The sequence below is a fragment of the Protopterus annectens genome, chromosome 2.part1, assembly GCF_019279795.1.
Source record: "Protopterus annectens isolate FY-2018-M chromosome 2.part1, PAN1.0, whole genome shotgun sequence".
In the NCBI taxonomy this organism is placed as follows: domain Eukaryota; kingdom Metazoa; phylum Chordata; order Ceratodontiformes; family Protopteridae; genus Protopterus; species Protopterus annectens.
In genome coordinates, this window is record NC_056729.1 from 206,503,927 (window position 1) to 206,524,643 (window position 20,717).

Here is a 20,717-nt window from a genome sequence, read left to right on the forward strand (position 1 = left end):
AAGCAGAAATGTGACCGATCCACACGAATGGAAGTTGCATCCTCGGGTGTTTACAAAGATAATCCAAGCGTGGGGGAGGCCAGACATAGATCTCTTCGCCTCCCACAGGAATCATCAATTGGAAAAGTTTTGTTCAAGGACCTTTCATCCAAAGGCCTGGAGAGTGGACGCCTTTTCATTCAGTCGGACAGCATGGGCAGTGTATGCTTTCCCACCTCTGCCTCTTCTGCCCAAGGTGCTCTTGAAAGCAAGAGCAGACAGACCGAATATGATACTGATTGCTCCAGACTGGCCAAGGCAGCACTGGTACCCACTCCTGAGGAGCCTAACTCATACTCCTCCCTGGCCTCTACCTCTAATGCCTCTTTTGCTGACTCAGGACAGCTACAAAACTCTTCAGTCAGCTGAAAACACTCAATCTTGCTGCATGGAAAATTCCTTAACACCACAACAGACCCTGCTCCCCAAAGAGGTGCAGGATGTCATTCTGGAGGCCAGAAGGCAATCTACTAGAAAGATTTATTCTGCAAAATGGAAACGGTTTTGCTCTTGGAATGAGAAAAAAGGCCAGGACCCCAGAAAACTGAATTTGCCTCGGGTATTACAGTATCTAGCTGAGCTGCTGAACAGTGGACTTTCATTTTCCTCTATAAAAATCCATGCCTCAGCCATTTCTGCAGAATTCACCACGGATCCACCGTTATTCTCTCACCCACTTTTTTAAGACTGTTCCTCAGAGGGGCTAAGAATTTAAGACCACCAAGGAAACATCCTGTGCCAGCCTGGGATCTTAATTACATTCTAGAAAAATTAACATTGCCTCCTTTTGAACCAGCTGCCTCAACAGGCTTGCAATATTTGTCCTGGAAAACAGCTTTCCTTCTGGCCATTACCTCAGCTCATAGGGTTTCGGAACTACAAGCCCTCATGGCTGTGCAGCCCTTTCTCATCTTCCATCAGGACAGGGTTTCCCTTCGAACCAATCCGTCATTTATGCCTAAAGTGGTATCCAGGGTAGCTTTGAACAAGCCATACACTTACCTACCTTTTACCCCAATCATCAAAAGGGGAAAGGCTGCTACATTCCTTAGACATCCATAGACAGCTACGTTATTTGGACAGAACAAAGCCTTTCAGGAAATCAGAACAACTTTTTGTGTCCTATGCTGTAGGAGCTCAAGGGAAGCCTGTTTCCAGACAATTTCAAAATGGATGGGCCACTGCATACGGTTTTGTTACTCCTATCATGGGAAATATGTCCCTACAGGCATCAGACCCCACTCCACCAGGGCCACTGCTACCTCTACAGCCTTCCTCAGAGGAGTTCCCACCAAAGATATTTTGGAGGCAGCCACTTGGAGTTCTGTACATACCTTTGCAAAACACTACCACCTGCCTTTATATTCCAAAACTAGAGCAGGCTTTGCCACTGCTGTGTTGCAGGGCATTCTGGCTCATCCCAGTTCCTCCTAGTGCCTACCACCCTGTACGTAGCTTTGGGATTCTACCCATATGTGATTACTGCAGCTGTATGCACGATGAACATAGTACAGTTTTGTACCTACTGTAAATGTAGATGTTAGAGTGCTAATACAGCTGCAGTACAGGTTTCCCTCTCTCCGTCCCCTCTTGGTAAAGGACTAGTGGCTAACACCTCCTCATACAACCTAAATTGGGTTATCCTTCTGTGGTGTATGACGTCAGGGAAGAAAGCGACAGCAACCGATGCCGGACCTAGACTTTGGAATTCGGCGACCGAGGACCCGCCTGACTGCAGAGAACCCATATGTGATTACTGCAGCTGGATTAGCACTCTAACATCTACATTTATGGTAGGTACAAAACTGTACTTTTTTTTTTTTTTCCAGCTCAGTAGACATGTCTGTTTGGCACACACTTGTGTACTGCCTTTGAGGTTGTGGCCGTAGCTGAAGAATGCCTTGTGATTGTCCTAGGCTTCCAAGGCTATATTTGGCTGGTAGATTTGATTAGGGCCGCCCCCCCCGAGTCGCTGTTTAGATTGAGGGAGTTTTTACCTTGCTGGGCATTGCACTTCATATTTGTCGTTATTTTCTGTTTAATATAAAACCTATTGATGGTGGGATTAGCTTTTTCCATGCCTGTACAGCTTTCTCATTGTAGCCATTAGCATGATTGTGCCAGGGTTTTCGGAACAGCCCCATATAGGCAGTGATTATCTCAGGGTTGGGGGGGGTGGAATTTTGTTTAGGGTTTGGCTTAGAACAGTTGCTAGAAGTTCCAAGGTTGCTGGGGTCCAAGCCTTTGTGATTTCAAAGGTGACAATTTCATGGTCTGACCCAACAGTTGAGTACATCGTGTGTTAGTGTTTTCTTGCATTTGTGAGGACCAAGTGAAGGATGTTGGCATCCCTAGTGAGCTTATGGACTAGCTCATTCATGGTGTTTGTGTTTACACAGTCCAGAAATTTCTTGGTCTGTATGATGATGTTCGTGTTTTACTGTTGCAGTCATTACATTTGGGTAATCTGCTGGCAGGTTGCCCTCAAGTCGGCATGAATTCCAAAGTCTTGGGTCCTGCGTCGGTTGCTGTCTCCTCTTCCGTGATATCAGGTCATCAGGGGTATAAAACATGCAGTCAACACCATTTTCTTCAGTCTTTCTTGCTGTGCGGTGCCCGAAGCAGAAGCATTTTGCAAGTGCTGGTCGGCAGACTACTGAAATTTGCATTTGAGTTTCAGAACCGAAGTCTTCAATAAAGCTTAGTAACTTTTTTCTTGCTTTTTACCGATGTCAGAAAAAGTTAATAATTGTATTACTTGTGGGAAGCAAATACCTCAAGGATTTCCATTTATACTGTATTCCTTGCCTAGGCCCTGATCACAACGTGCCTGGCTGTCTGTTTTATGCTAGATTTAACCAACGCACTATTAAGCGTCTGTATATTTTTGTATCAAAGTATTTTGGAAACTGATTTAACTACCCAGAGATGTCATTGGATAGCAATCTACTGGAGTACATTAACGCAAAGAAAAGGACAGAGAAAGGCAGTCGCGATCCAACATTGACGACGCTGCTCCTAAGCCAGTCGCCAGTTTGCTGGTACTCTGTGAGGTGCTTGCAGCCCCTGATACCCGCTACTTCTGATTCACAGGCCTCTACTGAGACTCCTTTGGAGTCCGGTATGCTGCGAGTTGCTTCACATATGGAACCCGCGGATGTCTCTACCTTGGATGGGTCCGGAGCAGCTGTGCAGGCTTCTGAGTCTATATTCAGGCCTACAGACTTGCATATTAAACAGACTCCCAACTTTAATACTAAGCCCTAAATCTCGATCTGTCTAAAAAACAGACGTCCAGGCCACATATTCAGGACCCTATGCCTAAAAAACAAATTATCAAAATGGCTGAAGATTTAATTGCTCTAATGAGGGGTAGTCAACCCCCCCCTCCTCTTCCAAGAGGCCTAGAATTGAACTTGACTATGAATCCTCTGAGCAGGACTCCGGTGTCCTTCAAGGATGCATCTGCAGTCCTAACAAATGGGTTGTCCTGCCAGGCAGCCCTTCGGTCGGCCGGATTCCAAAGTCTGGGTCTGGCCTCGGCTGATGTCGCACTTCACCCGACGTCATAGCTGCTGTTAATTGGGTATAAAGGCATCAGCCGACTCCATTTTCCTCAGTCTTTCTTGCCGCATGGCGCCCGAAGCAGAAGCTGTTCGCAAGTGCCGGTCGGTCAGAACCAGAGATTGCTACTACGAAGACTTCTAAAAAGCTAAGTACCCCGTTGGGGACTCTTTCTTGCCTCAGCCGATGTCAGAAAAAGTGAATAACTGTTTAACTTGTGAGAAACAAATACCTCATAAAGATTTCCACTCTTACTGCCTACCTTGTTTAGGCCCAGACCACGACCTAGCAGCTTGTCTAGCCTGTGCTTCCTTCAACCGACGGACACTTAGATGTCGGTCGGAGTTTGCAGAGGAGTTTTTCGGCTCCGCTTTTGCTTATAACATGCCGTCGGAGACTCCGACTTCACAATTAGCTAAAAAGCGTAAGGAAAAAGACCGACACTCGCTGAAACCGAGTCCGCGGTTCTTCCTTCGGCCGAAAGCATGCCTCCTACAACCGAGGCCTCATCCAGCATGGCTGAATCTGCTACGGAAATTCCACCTGCTCTTACAGGTTCTCAGGATTTATCAGATACTATCCCCTTAGATATATCTACTCCTGCACGTGGAGCTGCTAGGCCCCCTGCATCCATGTCAATTAAGGCTTTTGCCAGGGCTAAAGCAGCTAAATCAACAAAGACCGTGCCTGCTAAAACCTCCTCTCACAGGCCTAGCTCTAGTACTCAAATGCTTAGTCTAGCAGAGGATCTCATTTCTTTGATCAGGGGATCCCAGCCTCACCCTGACAGGGCCTCTCACCCCAGAGAAGAGGCCTAGAGCAGAGCCCCCTGAGCCAGTTTCTACTGATTACTCCTCTGATGATTCAGACAATACAAATCCCCCAGAGGGCCCTTATTCTCCATATGAGGACTCCGATGCAGAAGACTCCATCCCTTCTGCCTCTCCTCCTGAGGAATTTTCTTTTGGGGAAACCTTGCATGCTATGAGAGAACAATTTCAATGGCAGGGCAAGGATTTTTCAGACTCTAGGAAAAGGCTTAGGACCTTTTTACATTTGCCACAGCATAGGCCTTTAGCCATTCCTCCAGTACTTACAGTTGTGGATGATTCATTTAATGATGCTTGTACTGCTCCTGACTCTCTTCCTCCGGCCCCTGCTAAGCCCGACAGATACTACAGGGTTCCGGACACACATTTTCACTTGTATAAGGCTCCTATTGCAGATCCTGAAACTATTTCACAGGGCCCCAAAGCTGTAGCAGCTGCCTCTTCCAAAAACCCCCTCCCCTCTGAAAGAGAATCTAGGGCTTTAGAGAGATGGGGTAAAAAAGTGTATACTTTTGCTACTCTTTCAGCCAGGGCCTTAAACTGTCAATTCCACATGATTCAGTATCAGGAATTCCTGTTAGATCAGCTAACTAAAAAACTGTCCTCACCTGAGCCTTTAGACCGTAAGTCCCTTCAGGATTTGGTACATAACACTCAGCAGGTCAGTAATCATTCCTTAAAATGCGGCTATGATGCACTGGAGGCTTCCTTTAGATCAGCTATGACTGGTACAGTGATCAGAAGGCATGCATGGTTAAAAGAGCAATCCTTACCAGACCATGTAAAGTCCAAGCTTCTAGATGCTCCCATGGAAAAGCACAGTTTGTTTGGTTCCCCTGCACAGCAAGTGTTGAAGAAGGTGGAAGAAAAAGCTAAATCTGTCCAGACAGTCAAGGATTTCTTACAGGTTCAGCCTCCGAGGTTTAGTAGGAACTGGCCTTCCAAGAATTGGTCCTTTCCAGACACCACCAGAGCACAGAGAAGCAGAAATAGACGCCCAAGAGGCAGAGGTCAATCCAGAGGTGCCTACAGGGGACGTCAGTGGCAGCCTAACAGCCAGAGAAGTACTGCCACAGATCCAGCCACTTCCACAGGACAATCACAGTGACTTGGCTCTGAAACCGCCTACCAGGGAACAACTAGAAGCACCCTTAGGCGGGAAGTTAGCCTTATTTTCAGTAAATTGGCATTACATTACAGGAGACAAATGGATTTTACAGACAATAGACAAAGGCTACAGGTTTTACTTCCATACTCTTCCAAGGAAGAGAGGAATGCCAAACCTACCTCCAAACCAAAAGACAAACGCTTTACAGCAAATAGACCACTTACTAAGTATGAGAGCTATAGAAAAGGTACCGGCTATGGAACAAGGACAAGGATTTTATTCAAGGCTTTTCCTGGTACCAAGAAAGGAAAACCAGTGGAGACCTATCCTCGACCTGTCCGCTCTGAACACAGATCTCATTGTTCCAAAATTCAAGATGCTGACCCTACAGCAACTTCTTCCCATGCTGGGCAAGGAGTCTTGGCTGGTGACTCTGGATCTCAAAGAGGCATACCTGCACGTCCCCATACGACCAAATTGCAGAAGATACCTCAGATTTCTTGCAGGATCAGAGCATTATCAATTCTCAGCATTGCCTTTTGGCTTATCTACTGCACCCAGAGTATTCACGAAATGCCTGGCATCAGTAATTGCTCATTGCAGGCTTCAGGGAATTCAAATTTATCCATACCTGGACGACTGCCTGTTACAAGCGGACAGCAAAGACAAATTAACAAAAGATTTGAAAGGTTATTCACCTGCTGCAAGCCCTGGGATACACAGTCAACACAAAAAAGTCAAGGCTGATACCATCCCAAAGGATAACTTTCTTGGGTGCAGAACTGGACACATCAAACCAGATGGCATTCCTCACAGCAGAAAAACAGAAGCAGCTACCACTCTATTTCATGGCATTAACAGCGCAGAACCAGCTTACAGCAAGGAAAATCCTGCAAGCCATGGGTTACATGGCATCCTGCATAATATTGATTCCACATGCCAGACTACATATGAGGAAGTTGCAATGGTACCTGAGGAATTTATGGTCTCAGCACAAGCACAGCCTAGAAACCCAAATTCCAATAATTCCATGCCTGAAGCAAGAATTCCAATGGTGGGCCCAAGCCTGTCAATTGAACAAAGGACTGCCCTTCCACAGGCCTCACCCAAGCCAAACTATCACCACGGACGCCTCAGACCTCGGTTGGGGGGCACACATGGTGGACAAGTGCATACAAGGCTTATGGACTCAAGACCAGATGAACCTACACATAAATCAAAAAGAGATGCTGGCAGTAAAGCAGGCAATTCAGACATTCACACCGTTTCTTCAACAGGGTCATTTGCTGATAAGGACGGACAACACCACAGTTATGTGGTATATCAACAAACAGGGAGGCACACATTCATATCCTCTATGCCGGATGGCAATGGACCTCTGGAATGTGGCCCTGAACCTCAACATTCAGCTCCAGGCCATATTTGTGCCAGGAAAAGAAAATATACTAGCAGACATCTTAAGCAGAACTACCACGGATGCCCACGAATGGATGCTGCATCCAGACATCTTCAAATCCATTACAAGGAAATGGGGACTGCCAGAAATAGACCTGTTCGCATCACCACACAACCACCAATTGAAAAAATTCTGCACAAGGACATACCACCCACTTGCTTGGAAGGTGGACTCCCTATCCTTCAGTTGGGAAAACCTGACAGCATATGCATTCCCACCTCTTCCTTTGATGCACAAAGTGCTACTGAAGATCAAAGAAGATCACCCGAGGATCGTCTTGATAGCTCCAGACTGACCTAGGCAACATTGGTACCCGCTACTGAGGAGTATGTCTCGGGAACACGCATGGCCTCTACCCCTACTACCTCTACTGCTAACTCTACTGCTAACACAGAACAACTTCAAAATCCTGCATCCAAACTTGAAAACACTGCAGCTAGCTGCTTGGAACATTACATAAGGCAAAATAACCCAGATTTATCTCAAAGGGTTAAAGACATTATCTTGGAGGCTCGCAGACCCTCGACAAGGAAAACTTATTCAGCAAAATGGAAAAGATATCTCATTTGGAGTGCAACAAAAGGAGTAGATGCATCATTGGCAAACATAGCTAACATCCTGGAATATTTAGCAGAGCTTTTCCACAATGGCCTGTCTTACTCCTCCATTAAGATTCATGCATCAGCAATTTCAGCAGAATACAACATGGATCCTCCAGTCTTTTCTCGACCTTTACTCAGGCAGTTTCTGAGAGGAATTAAAAATGTAAAGCCACCAAGGAAACCACCATTGCCTAAATGGGACTTGAACTTTGTGTTAGAAAAGTTGACACTCCCCCCTTTTGAACCAGCAGCAACAGCAGAATTACAGTACTTATCTTGGAAAACTGCATTCCTGCTTGCAATCACTTCAGCTAGAAGGGTTTCTGAATTACAGGCATTAATGGCAGTACAGCCCTTCCTTATCTTCCATCAGGATAGAGTGTCCATGAGAACTAATCCTACCTTTATGCCAAAGGTGGTCTCCAGGGTATCATTAAACCAAGCAATACACCTACCAACATTCTTCCCCAACCCGCAGAACAGGGGGGAAAGATTACTGCATACCTTGGATGTACACAGACAATTGCGCTACTACCTGGACAGAACCAAGAACAATAGAAAAACTGACCAGCTTCTGGTAGCATATGCAACAGGAATGGAAGGAAAAGCAATTTCAAAACAAACAATCTCAAAATGGATAGTAAATTGCATTAGATTTTGTTACTCTTTTCATGGAAAGGCAACTCCAGAAAACATCAGACCTCACTCCACAAGGGCTACAGCCACTACTACAGCTTTCTTACGAGGAGTGGCTACCAAAGACATTTTAGAGGCTGCTACTTGGAGCTCCGTGCATACATTTGCCAAGCATTATAATCTACCTTTATACTCCAGATCCCGAGCAGGTTTTGCCACTGCTGTTTTGCAAGGGATCTTAACTACACCATAAACTGTTAGTGCCTCCTTAGTGCCTCCTCCCCCAGTTTGGCTATGGTATTCTACCCATTTGTTAGGACTGCAGATGCATCCTTGAAGGACATAGTACAGTTTTGTACCTACCATAAATGTAGATGTCAGAGAGGTATGCATCTGCAGTCAGGATTACCCACCCTCCTTCCCCTCTGTGGTACTCCTAGGGTATTTACCCATCTTGTAGCTAGCTGGGGGAATCTATTATGGTGTATTTGTTTGTATATATGTATATACAGGTTTGTTTTTATTTGCTCTCTACTGTTTGGAATCATTTGCATTTATCCAAATTTAGCCTTCCTAGAGGGCACCTGGCATCTGGGGCAAGAAACACTGAGGAAAATGGCGTCGGCTGATGCCTTTATACCCAGTTAACAGCAGCTATGACGTCGGGTGAAGTGCGACATCAGCAGAGGCCAGACCCAGACTTTGGAATCCGGCCGACCGAAGGGCTGCCTGGCAGGACAACCCATTTGTTAGGACTGCAGATGCATACCTTTCGGACATCTACATTTATGGTAGGTACAAAACTGTACTTTTCTCCTGACTCTTCTAATGATTTGAATTTCTCCATACCTACTTATGAGGACTCTGATGTAGAGGATTCCAGTACCTCTGCTTCTCCACCTGAGGATTCTTCTTTTGGGGAAACTTTGCATACCTTAAGGGAGCATTTCTTTCCACTGGGAAAGTCAGGATTTCTTCCAAAAAGAGGTTTGGGGATTTCCTTCTTCCTCAGTGTAGGCCTTTGGCTATACCTCCTGTACTAGACATTGTGGATGTGTTTTCGGAATCCAGTATGGCCCCTGATTTCTTGCCTCCAGCCCCTAGCAAACCAGACTGGTACTACAGGGTTCCTGAGTCACACATATTCCTTTTAAAAAATCCTGTTGTGGACCCTGAAACAATTTCTCAGGGCCCCAAGGACATTAAGGCTTCTACTGCTAAAAATCTCTACCCCTTCTGATGGAGACTTCAGGGCTCTGGATAGATGGGGTAAAAAGGTTTATACTTCTGCAACCTTAGCAATCGGGGATTTAAACTGTCAACTCCATATGCTAAAATAACAGCATATCATGGGACTACTTAAACAGAAAATTATGTTGATTTCTGACTCTGTGAGAATAAGGATTTACAGGATTTATTGCATTCAGCTGAACAGGTTGGCAAACGTACTTTGCAATGTGGTTTTGATTCTTTAGAGACCTCTTGCAGAGCTGCTGTTACTGGGTCTGTGCTTAGGCATGCTTGGCTTAAGGAACAATCTCTGCCTGATCATGTTAAAACAAAACTGTTGGATGCTCCTTTGCAGCAGGACCATCTGTTTGGCAATAAGGCTGAAGAAGTTCTAAAAAAGATGGAAAATAAAGCTAAATCTATGCAAACTGTGATTTCTTAACCACCTAGATTTAGTAGGCACTGGCCTACTAAGAACTGATTCTTTCCAGCTCCTTCCAGAGCCACTCCAGCCGAACCCAGACATTCCAAAAGCACCAGGTTTCAGTCCCAAGGGGCTTTCAGAACTAAGCAGTGGGGTGCTTCCACTTCCAAATCTGGAAATAAGGCACCACCCTGTGGTAAACAGTCTCAATGACTTTCCTTTAAAATTACCAAGCACTTGCATCGTAGCCGCCCCTTTGGGGGGAAAACTGGCTCTTCATTCAAGAAACTGGCAACTTATAACCCAGTACAAATGGGTTTTAAATAGTGTCCCAGGGATACAGATTTCATTTCCACTCGCTGCCAACTCCAAACGGGTGGCCAGACCTGCCCCCAAATCACCGGGCAGAGGCTGAGCAACAAGTACTTCCCTCCTAACCATGGGGGCTATTCAACTAGTACCAGTGTAGGAAAAGGGCCAAGGTTTCTATTCCAGACTTTTCCTGGTACCCAGAAAAGACAAATCATGGTGTCCAATTCTGGACCGGTCTACTCTAAACACCTTTCTGGACATTCCAAAATTCAAGATGCTGACTCTTCAGTTACTTCCTATGCTAGGCAAGGATGCCTGGTTGGCAACTTTAGATTTAAGAGGCTTACCTCTGCATATTCCAATCGGGGAATCTTGCAGAAGATACCTATGCTTCAAAGCCGGCTGCATGCATTATCAGTTCTCTGCATTGCCCTTTGTGAATACCCTGGGCGCAGTAGACAAGTCAAAGTGCTTGGCTCCAGTAATTGCGTTTTGCAGGCAAAGAAAAATTCATATATATCCATACCTAGATAATTGTCTAATTCAGCCAGAAAACCAGGCCATTCTTCTAAAACATCTGGCGTTTGTAAAGAGTGCTAACTTGTCTAGGGTACAGCATAAACTAAAATAAATCACAGCCTCTCAAAAACTTACATTCCTGGGTACAAGCTTGTATACAACTGCACAGATGGCTTTCGTTACGCCAGAAAAGCAAATTCATGTGGTGACTTACTTCAAACAGGTGGCCACAAAAACCCTACTAACCGCAAGGCAAATACTGCAAGCCTTGGGGTTCATGGCCTCATGCATTCTTCTAATTCCATATGCAAGACTGCATATGAGGAAACTTCAGTGGTACTTAAGTTTATGGAGTCAACCTTGTCACAGCCTGGAAACAATGATTCCCATCGTACCTTGCCTTCACCTAGAGTTCCTATGGTGGGCAGAGGCCTTCCACCAAAACAAGGGACTGCCATTCACACTACCCCCTGCCACCCAGACCCTAACTACAGATGCATCAGACTATGCATGGGGGGCTCATTTGGCAAGGAAGTGCATTCAGGGCAAATGGAGCCCAAATCAAATGCACCTTCATATAAATCAAAAAGAAATGCTAGCTGTACAAAATGCACTGACATCCTTCAAGGACTACCTTCATCCAAGAAAATTACTGATGAAGATGGACAACACCACAGTTATGTGGTACATAAGCATGGGGGTACACATTCCAACCCCCTCTGCAGACTAGCCATGGCATTGTGGAACACTGCCTTGAGCTACCAAGTACAACTACAAGCTCAATTCCTGCCTGGAAAGCGGAATATTCTGGCAGACAAACTAAGCAGAAATCTCATGGACTCACACGAATGGAAACTGGGACCACGGATTTTCAACATGTTGACACGCAAATGGGGGAGCCCAGACATAGATCTTTTTGCCTCACCCCAGAACTACCAGTTGGACAAATTTTGCACAAGAACTTGTCACAAAAAAGCCTGGAAAGTGGTTCCTCTGTCGATCAGCTGGAAAAAACTGTCAATCTATGCCTTTCCCCCTCTCTCTGCTCTCCAAAGTTTTACTAAAAGTCAAACAGGACAAACCAAAAATGATCTTGATTGCTCTAGACTGGCTTCGCCAACACTGGTACCCAGTCCTGCGCAGTGTCAAACAATTCTCCGTGGCACCTGCCTCAAACACCTTCCTTACTGTTTCAGCAGGAGAACCAAATTCTGCACCCTCCGCTCCAAACATTAAATCTTGCAGCTTGGCTAATCACTTAAATTTCCCCTTAGCATCCCTCAGCAAACCTGTGATGGATGTCATTTTGGAGGCGAGAAGACCTAGTACTAGAAAATCTAAAAAAAAAAAAAAAAAAAAAAGAGGGGCCAAAAATCTGAGACCACCCAGGAGAGCCCCAACCCCTGCCTGGGACCTTAACTTTGTATTGGAGGAACTCGCTCTACCTCCTTTTGAGCCAACTGCTACTGCAGACTTGGTTTCTTTCCTGGAAAACAGCCTTCCTTTTAGCAATCACTTCAGCTAAGATATCTGAATTACAGGCTCTTATGTCAGTGGAGCCTTTCATCATCTTTCATGTGGACAGGGTGTCACTCGGGACCAATCCATCATTCCTGCCTAAGGTGGTATCCAGTGTGGCTCTTAAATAGTCCAGTCATTTGCCAACTTTCTTAAATCCACAGAACATGGCGGAGCGGATTCTGCATTCATTGGATGTACAGACAACTTAGTCTACTTGGACATGACTAAATCTCGAAGAAAATCTGAACTGCTGGTAGCATTTGCTGCAGGTGCAGAGGGGAAGGCTATTTCAAAGCAAACCATTTTTAAATGGATAAGCCATTGTGTTCATTTCTGTTATAAGCAGCATGGATCTCATTCCACCAGGGCTGCATTTACTTCAACAGCCTTTCTCAGAGTTATTCCTACCAGGGATATTCTAGAAGCTGCTACCTGGAGTTCAGTTCATACTTTCACCAAGCATGATCACTTGCCAATTTTCTCTAAATCCAGAGCTGGCTTTGCCACTGCTGTTTTGTAGGGCCTTACAGCTGGTCCAAATACTGTACAATTCCATCCTCCCTACCATAGCTTTGGGAATCTACCCGAATGTAATGACTGCAACAGTGGAACACTATAGTACAGTTGTGTGCACTTACCATAAATGTAGATGTTTGAGTGTATTCACTGTTGCAGTCCTGGTTACCCTCCCTTTTTGGTGCATTTGCTTTTGCTTGTAAAACCACCCATGCGCCACAAGAAAATGACCATTTGCGAAAAACATCTTTGCAATATTCCTCTGTGGGGTGCTTGGTCAATACGTGCATTCTTTCCTTGACAGGGGATGTCATTTAGATGTTGCTCTTCATTCCCTAATGAATGGATGCTTAAGTTATTTTTCTCCGTATCAGAAGGATGTAGAACATGCCTGTGGTAGACAGGTTTGCTTCATAACAAAACCAATACAGAGGTGTTGCTCAAGGTTCAAAGACCACCAGGCCTGAAAGACAGATGCCTTTTCCTTCCAGTGGGCCAAGTCTTTTATATATTCCTTCCCTCCCATACCTTTCATCCCCTGATTATTAATCTGGATGTGGAGATTATCTTGATAGCACCCTTTTGGCCATGGCAGCATTGGACAGCACGATCAAAGGAGTAAGACCTGTAGACCCCAGAACAAGTTAGGTTGTACACCCTAAAGTTGACAGCCTGTATAAATATGATCCTTCTCCTGTAGAGTTAGCAGTTCAACAAGGACTTTGTATCTATTTTAAGAGACCAAGCCCAGCAGTAAAAATCTTACATCTGAAAATGGAAGAGATGTACTTTTTAGTGCCAGAACAAAGGCCATTACTTGCAAAATGTACTTTTGGTTCTAACCTGCATAGCAAACTGTTCTAAGGGCTTCTTATTCTTCCATCAGAATCTATACCTCTACTATCTTAGGCTGTGTACCCATGCAAAAACCCTCTGTTTTCACATCTTACAATGAACCTTTTCATTAAAGGCATCATCCAGCATAGGTCATTTTGGAGAGCCCCTGCTCTTTCCTGTGACCTCACTTTATCCTGGAGAAGGTCAACCTGTCTGCCTTTGAGCCATTCACCCTGTCTGCCTTTGAGCCATTCACCCTGTCTGCCTTTGAGCCATTCACCCTGTCTGCCTTTGAGCCATTCACCCTGTCTGCCTTTGAGCCATTCACCCTGTCTGCCTTTGAGCCATTCACCCTGTCTGCCTTTGAGCCATTCACCCTGTCTGCCTTTGAGCCATTCACCCTGTCTGCCTTTGAGCCATTCACCCTGTCTGCCTTTGAGCCATTCACCCTGTCTGCCTTTGAGCCATTCACCCTGTCTGCCTTTGAGCCATTCACCCTGTCTGCCTTTGAGCCATTCACCCTGTCTGCCTTTGAGCCATTCACCCTGTCTGCCTTTGAGCCATTCACCCTGTCTGCCTTTGAGCCATTCACCCTGTCTGCCTTTGAGCCATTCACCCTGTCTGCCTTTGAGCCATTCACCCTGTCTGCCTTTGAGCCATTCACCCTGTCTGCCTTTGAGCCATTCACCCTGTCTGCCTTTGAGCCATTCACCCTGTCTGCCTTTGAGCCATTCACCCTGTCTGCCTTTGAGCCATTCACCCCGTCTGCCTTTGAGCCATTCACCCCGTCTGCCTTTGAGCCATTCACCCCGTCTGCCTTTGAGCCATTCACCCCGTCTGCCTTTGAGCCATTCACCCTGTCTGCCTTTGAGCCATTATCAGAAATCAAATTCTTAACTTGGAAATTGACAGTTAGTGGCCACCACCTCTCCTTGAAGAATCTCAAAACTGCAGGCTTTTCAGTGTAAAGAGGTCTTCATTAGAATTAAGCCAGACAAGGTTTCAGAACTAATCCCACTTGTATGTCAAAGGGGAGTATTGAAGTTTCTTTAAATCTGATCATTCATCATGCTGCAATCAAACCCACAGTACAGAAGGGAGGGAACATTAACAATCCTTGGAGGTACACAAGCGGCTCAGACTTTACCTGGACAAAATTAAAAAGTTCAGAAAGTCAGATCAGCTGTTTTGTAGCCTTTGCAACTAGTAAATTAGATAAACCTGTTAGAAAGACGGTTTCAAAGTGGATCTCAAACTGCATCATTTGCCCTTACAGGCAACATAAAGTGGTGCCATTAGAACTCATTCCACCACAGCAGTAACTTGTTACTACAGCTACCTTCATCTGAAAATGCCTCTGAGGTACTGGAGGCAACCACCTCATAATCTGTATGCACATTTAGTAACCTGCCATATTCTTCCTATCCAGAGTAGGTTTTCTTTCTGCAGTTCCTCCCATCTTCCTCTTAGCTTCACCCTCCACCCATCTCTTCAGCTTTGGGAATCCTCCCAAGGAATTATTACTACAACAGTGAACCATAACGAAAATGGTACAATTGTAAGTAACAGAAATATAGATGTTGCTGTGTTCACTATTAAAATAATCCTTTCCCTCCCCTCTGTTTCAGTAATGATTTGGGATAGGCATTGCGTAACCCCCCCCCTTTTTTTTTTATTTAAATCCAGTGTTTGTCATATCCCCATTTAGTGGCCATTACTGAGACTTAGCCTAGGAAGGCCAGGGTGCTCTTGTCCTCGGGGGGGGGTTCAAGCAAGACCTGAGACTAAGGCGTTATCTGACAACCCTCCCTTCTCTTAAGGTTTGAGTAATCTGTGGTGGCAAGAGGAGGGGATCCAAGTCTTTGGTATTTGAACTGGCCAAGGGTTTCCACCGCATGAAATCCCAAGGAATTTAGTGCAACAGTGATGATGCTCTCTCATCTACACTTGTGGTCAGTAGGTATACAACAGTACTTCATCTTGCCAAGAATGGTGGTATAGACTCCACTAAAGCTTTTTGTCCTTATGCTACCACTGTAAGTGGGGTCTGCTGAGGAAATGCTTGCCTGAATTTGCTGTTTCAGTCTTGCTCTTTAATGTCTGAACTGTGCCGGTAGAATGGGCAGAAAGTGCAGAATTTCACAAGAATTCAGCAAAACCTTCAACTTTGTATTCAGTGACCTTTGTGAGCAGCAACATGTGCAATTGAATTGAAATCCTTAATGCATTAAAATTGTGCTTAAAACTGAATTTTGTGAGGGCTACAACATCATATAGAAGATTGTAATTTGACTTTAAGTTGTCCTGAGTTTGTTTAGGTGAGATGACTTTGGGGAGTCCACAGTCCCTCTTTTGGACAGCTTGGGTGCTTTTGTTTCAAGCCTGTTTTTGAAATGTGGTTTTCTTTTGTTTGGTAATGACAAATTTGGCTTCTGTGAATTAGCCTTGATCCATACTCTGGTGTACCGGAGACAACCCTGCATATCAAGATATCTGCATGTGAGCACAGTATGTTTTACAAATGTCCAGCTTAATAAAGTAGTAGTTAGTTTGTGGAATGTGACCTAGATACCTGTGTATGCCAAGATGTTTTCTGAGTGCACCCCCTTGATTAAGAATGCTTGGAGCTTGGTATAATATACACTAGTACTTTATACATGGTGGTGGTGTGATGGCCTTTGCCAAATATTTTAATGTAGTGAAGAATGGTGGTAACTTTTTAAATAAGAATTTTTGTACGTATTTATAGCAGACACCTGGTCCAGCTGGTAAAAATGAAGAGAAGATTCAGGGTTTGACTGTAAAGATTGAAGAATTGTTGTTGCAGGTAAGTATTCCCGTGTTGCATTTTCTGTGAAATGTGTGGCTTTCCCTACAAGTAGAAGGTAATGCGTTATTTTTGAAATGCATAGATTGAAGAACTGGGTTCTCAAGGAAAAGTGGAAGAGGCTCAAGGAATGATGAAACTGGTGGAACAGCTAAAAGAAGACAGAGAACTACTTAGATCTACAAGTTCTGTAAGTAAATTTTTAAATGCAATATATCCTCTATTAGATTAACATTTTCTGCATGCTGAAGACTGGTCCAATTCTATCACTAGTAATTGGCAGTTTCAGTAGCTGCATTAAGTTATCATTTTTAGTCTAAAGGTAAGTGCGATGCAGTGTCTGTTCTCTACGTTTAATATAGTTGCGATTTTTTTTCAGACAATTGAAAGTTTTGCTGCGCAAGAAAAACAAATGGAAGTCTGCGAAGTTTGTGGAGCATTTTTAATTGTAGGTGATGCCCAGTCCAGAGTAGATGACCATTTAATGGGAAAACAGCATATGGGATATGCCAAAATTAAAGCTACAGTTGAAGAATTAAAGGTGAGATCATGGAAACTGTTCTGGTTAATTGTGTTCTTTTGAAAGTGAAAATATTTTAATTTGTGTATTTCCAATTTTTAATTGGAAACAAATGGTTGTCACTTTGAGCGCGGCCTAGCCAAATATACTGTTTAAAGGTGAATGTTGGAGAAGTCCTTTGTCATATTGTCGGGCATGTATGCCTTACATTGTTGAAAGCTGCTCTTGATATGTACTTGTAAAGTAAAGGTATTCATGGTATGTAATGTATGTGGCTGCTAGATGGAAAAGCATTTGATCAAGTAGTGATTGACATTTTAGATGTTTGATCACAAAAATGAGTGGTGTGATTTTCGTACCAAGACTGAGATGGGGTATTACTCGGACTTTACTCTGATTCATTTATTTCAAGAAGTGCAGACACTCTGGTTTGGGGTGCAGGGACTGTTTTGGAATTTGCTGTTGCAGAACTCGGGGGGGGTACTTTGGACTGAAGGCTGTTATCCCAAGTGTTGCCATTCACATACCCAGCATGGCCTGGTAGAGGAAAGTTGTCAGTGTCGTCCCTTGCTGGGCGTCATGCCTCAGTTAATTAAGCAGACATTTGTTTTCTTTTGTGTGACTTGAAATGCATGTGGGATCACACCATTAAGTTGAGTAGGAAGTTTTAGAGCAGGCCCGTGTCCCTGTTGTGCTGCCTTTGGCTAATGCGCAATCCAGAAGCAGCTCTTGGTCCTATGACTCATAGCACTGACCTGTCACACGGTTGCTCTTGTGCAGGTTCTTTGTGGGCAGATGGGTCCTGGTTCTCCCTTCTCATTCTTTGTGGATTCAAGGGGGTCTCAAGCCTACTCTGAGGCAGGCCATCATAATCTTCAAAGGATAGATCACTTAAATGGGAAGCAAATGGAGGGAAAATTTCTCCTGTCTAAGTCCATTTTGCACTGATTAGAATGTTGCCCACTCCATCCCCAAAAAATTAAACTAGGCATCTCTGCTGAGGATGCAATTAAGTCCTAGGAGTCCGTGGTTGTTAGTATTGCAACACTGACATACTAACAATGTGAGATTTCCTTCCTTATCACTGTTGCGGTGTTCTTTACCTGGGATATCCTGCTGAGGAAAACTAAATGCCCGGCCAATGTACCAAAGCCTTTTACATCTTCCAGGCACAGTACGTTGGACATGTATTCTACATGCCAGGTGTAATACATAAATGACATGCAAATACGTAATCCTCAGAACTTCTTTGAAGTCAGTGTGAATGCTAAATTTGAAATTGGTCCATTCAGAGTTGGTTCCACTAATGTGCCTTCTACAGAGAAGTGCCCTATTGTGTCTGTCTTTTTTTTTTTTTTTCTACCGGTTAGGTTTGTCATCCAGAAAAGTAAAATGTGAGTGGGTGCCTGATTCCCCATAAAGATGTGCTAATAGAGCCCCCTTTGTCTTGGTGCTACCCACAATGATATGCAGTGAGAGATTTGTCTGGCATTTGTCCTTGGACACCACCCTCATCTCTAACCATTTACTTGGAGAACTTGGAGATAAGTGACATCTGCACGTATCCAAGCTAAAACATTTCTGATGTAGTGATCTATGGACCTCTGATCACCAGCTCCGGGAATCTGTTTGCTCTTCTGACTTTGGCTGTCTATTACAGATGTGTACCTGTTGGGTTTTTGATTATATTCCTTCTTGCTTTCCAGACGTACATGTCTGCTAAGAAAGGAAAGCTGGCTTGTGGAAGACCTATTCCACATAAGGATATGCACTCTCCATGTTTGTTTTGTTTAGGCATGACTGTAAGTTTTGACCTCTGCCAGTCCTTTGTACCTAAAACTTTGCATAGCCGCCTGGCCGCTTTAAAGTTATACTTCAAAAACCAAAAGCTCTGATGTTTGGCATTGGGTATGGAAAGTGAGGTAGTTGCTTCCAAGGAGCCGCCCCGGAAGAAGGCCAAAAAGTTAGGCCTGATGCCCATGCTGCAACTCAGGAGTCAGGTGAGATTCTCAAGGCAGATGTTAGCCAAGGGTCTCATCGGCTGTCCGTTTCGCAGCTGGAACAGGGAACAGTGGTGGAAGCCGGTTCAGCGGAAGCTGAGCATGTCCACTGAGATTGCTCAGCCATCAGGCCCTGATGGTGAGGGGGAACCGCAGCTCATGGCGTCAGAGGGACCTACTACCGCCTTACCCTCCACCTGCTAAAAAACACACTACTACTATTCCTCTTAAGAGGAAACAAAACGAAAAGGGCAGGCTTACTGAGCCAGCACCTGTATGGGGAACCCTTTTCCCAGATTTTATTCAGAGCCTTCCAGGCATTGCAGTCCCAGGTGCCCCAACCTGTGTAGGCCTTGGAGGAAAAACTCTCTTCTGATGAATCCCTCACTTACTGTTCTCAAATTGAGACTCCCAAAGACTTTGCTACTCCTGAGGAGGAGGGTACCATTAGTCATGTATCTCCTGGGGAGGAATTCTCCTTTGGGGACACCGTTGCACTTGTGAAATAACTTCTTTTTAAATGGCAGGTCTCCGTTTCTGAAACTAAAGAGGTATTTTGACCTCCTTACAGATGGACTTGCCTTCTCCATCTGCAGTCCCCTTATCTGCTTCCAGCCTTTAAATGATGCCTTTCAGGTTGCATCTCAGACCCAGATTCAGTCCCCAGCATCCAAACGTCCTTGTAGGTTTTGCAAGGTGCTCCAGTATGTGCAGTTCATGTTCAAGAACCCTCTTGTAGACCCAGCAGACATCTTCCAGACAGCTCCCTTCATCTTCTCGATTTCCCACAGATGAGGATAGCAAGTTCATGATAGGGGAAGAAAATATATATTTCATCCACACTAGTCATTAGAGCTGTTAAACTTAGCCATGCGAGTCTGATAATTGTTATAGATACCCTGTCCAAGGCCTCTGCATTAATGGCAGATGTGCCAGATTTTCCTGCAAACTCTCCACTCTTCACCATGTTGTCTAAAGCTTCTCAGGTGACCAGGCACTCAAGTGCAGTTATGCTGCTGTAGAGGCATCATTCAAATCTGTGTAATCAGGTTCGGTCTTCAGATGGTACTAATGAGTGAGACTCCAGCCCCTGCCCATGAATGTACAAGCCAAGTTACTGGATACCTCACTTGATAATGAGGCTTTTTTGGCACTGCTTCTGCAGACCTCCTTACATCTCTCCAAGAGGAGGGCAAGGAGTTGCAAACGTTAAAATATTTCCTAGTCTTGCCCATTCCAAAGTACCCCAGGAACTACCCACAAAGTTCCAGTTTTGTAAGGAACCAGTTTTCTCACTCTACTGCTCAGCAATCCAGAGGGTGGAGGCACTGTAGGAAGCAAAATAGTACTAGACCTTCCTCCACCTTGACCCCTATTTCCTTTAGGGGGCAGCCTGCCCCTGACAGCTACTCCACTGTCACTCTACCCACATCCAGCCCCCTGTCCCTCTGCCTCCACCCTTTCCCTACCCTCCTGCTTGAAAATCACCACAGAGGCTTGGGTCCTCCGTCCAGAAAGGGTATTTCATGACTTGGTTGTCAGTCCCACCCCCCCCCTCCCATGGGACACCTTAACCCCCTTCTAAATTTGCCTATCCTCAATCCATTTTTCAAGGTGCCTTCCTTAAAGATGCTCAGCTTGCACCATCTCTTAACCTTTATCCCCAACCAAACCTTCATGGTATCCTTGAATGTGAAAGATGCCTACCTTCATATCCCCATTCATCCCAGCTACAGGAAATTCCTATGCTTTTCAGCAAGTTCCTCACATTTTCAG

The 20,717-nt window shown here is 44.8% G+C and overlaps 1 protein-coding gene across 4 annotated transcripts in view; it reads left to right on the forward strand.

Moving 5' to 3' along the window:
• The window catches only part of LUC7L3 (LUC7 like 3 pre-mRNA splicing factor), an 884,970-nt gene that overhangs the window by 291,849 nt on the left and 572,404 nt on the right, over window positions 1-20,717 (forward strand). For all 4 annotated transcript variants that reach the window (XM_044062091.1, XM_044062090.1, XR_006363602.1 and 1 more), the window contains exons 5-7: window positions 16,344-16,421; window positions 16,507-16,611; window positions 16,801-16,962. In XM_044062091.1, coding sequence (XP_043918026.1) covers window positions 16,344-16,421; window positions 16,507-16,611; window positions 16,801-16,962 — 345 coding nt within the window. The remainder of the gene's footprint in view (window positions 1-16,343; window positions 16,422-16,506; window positions 16,612-16,800; window positions 16,963-20,717) is intronic.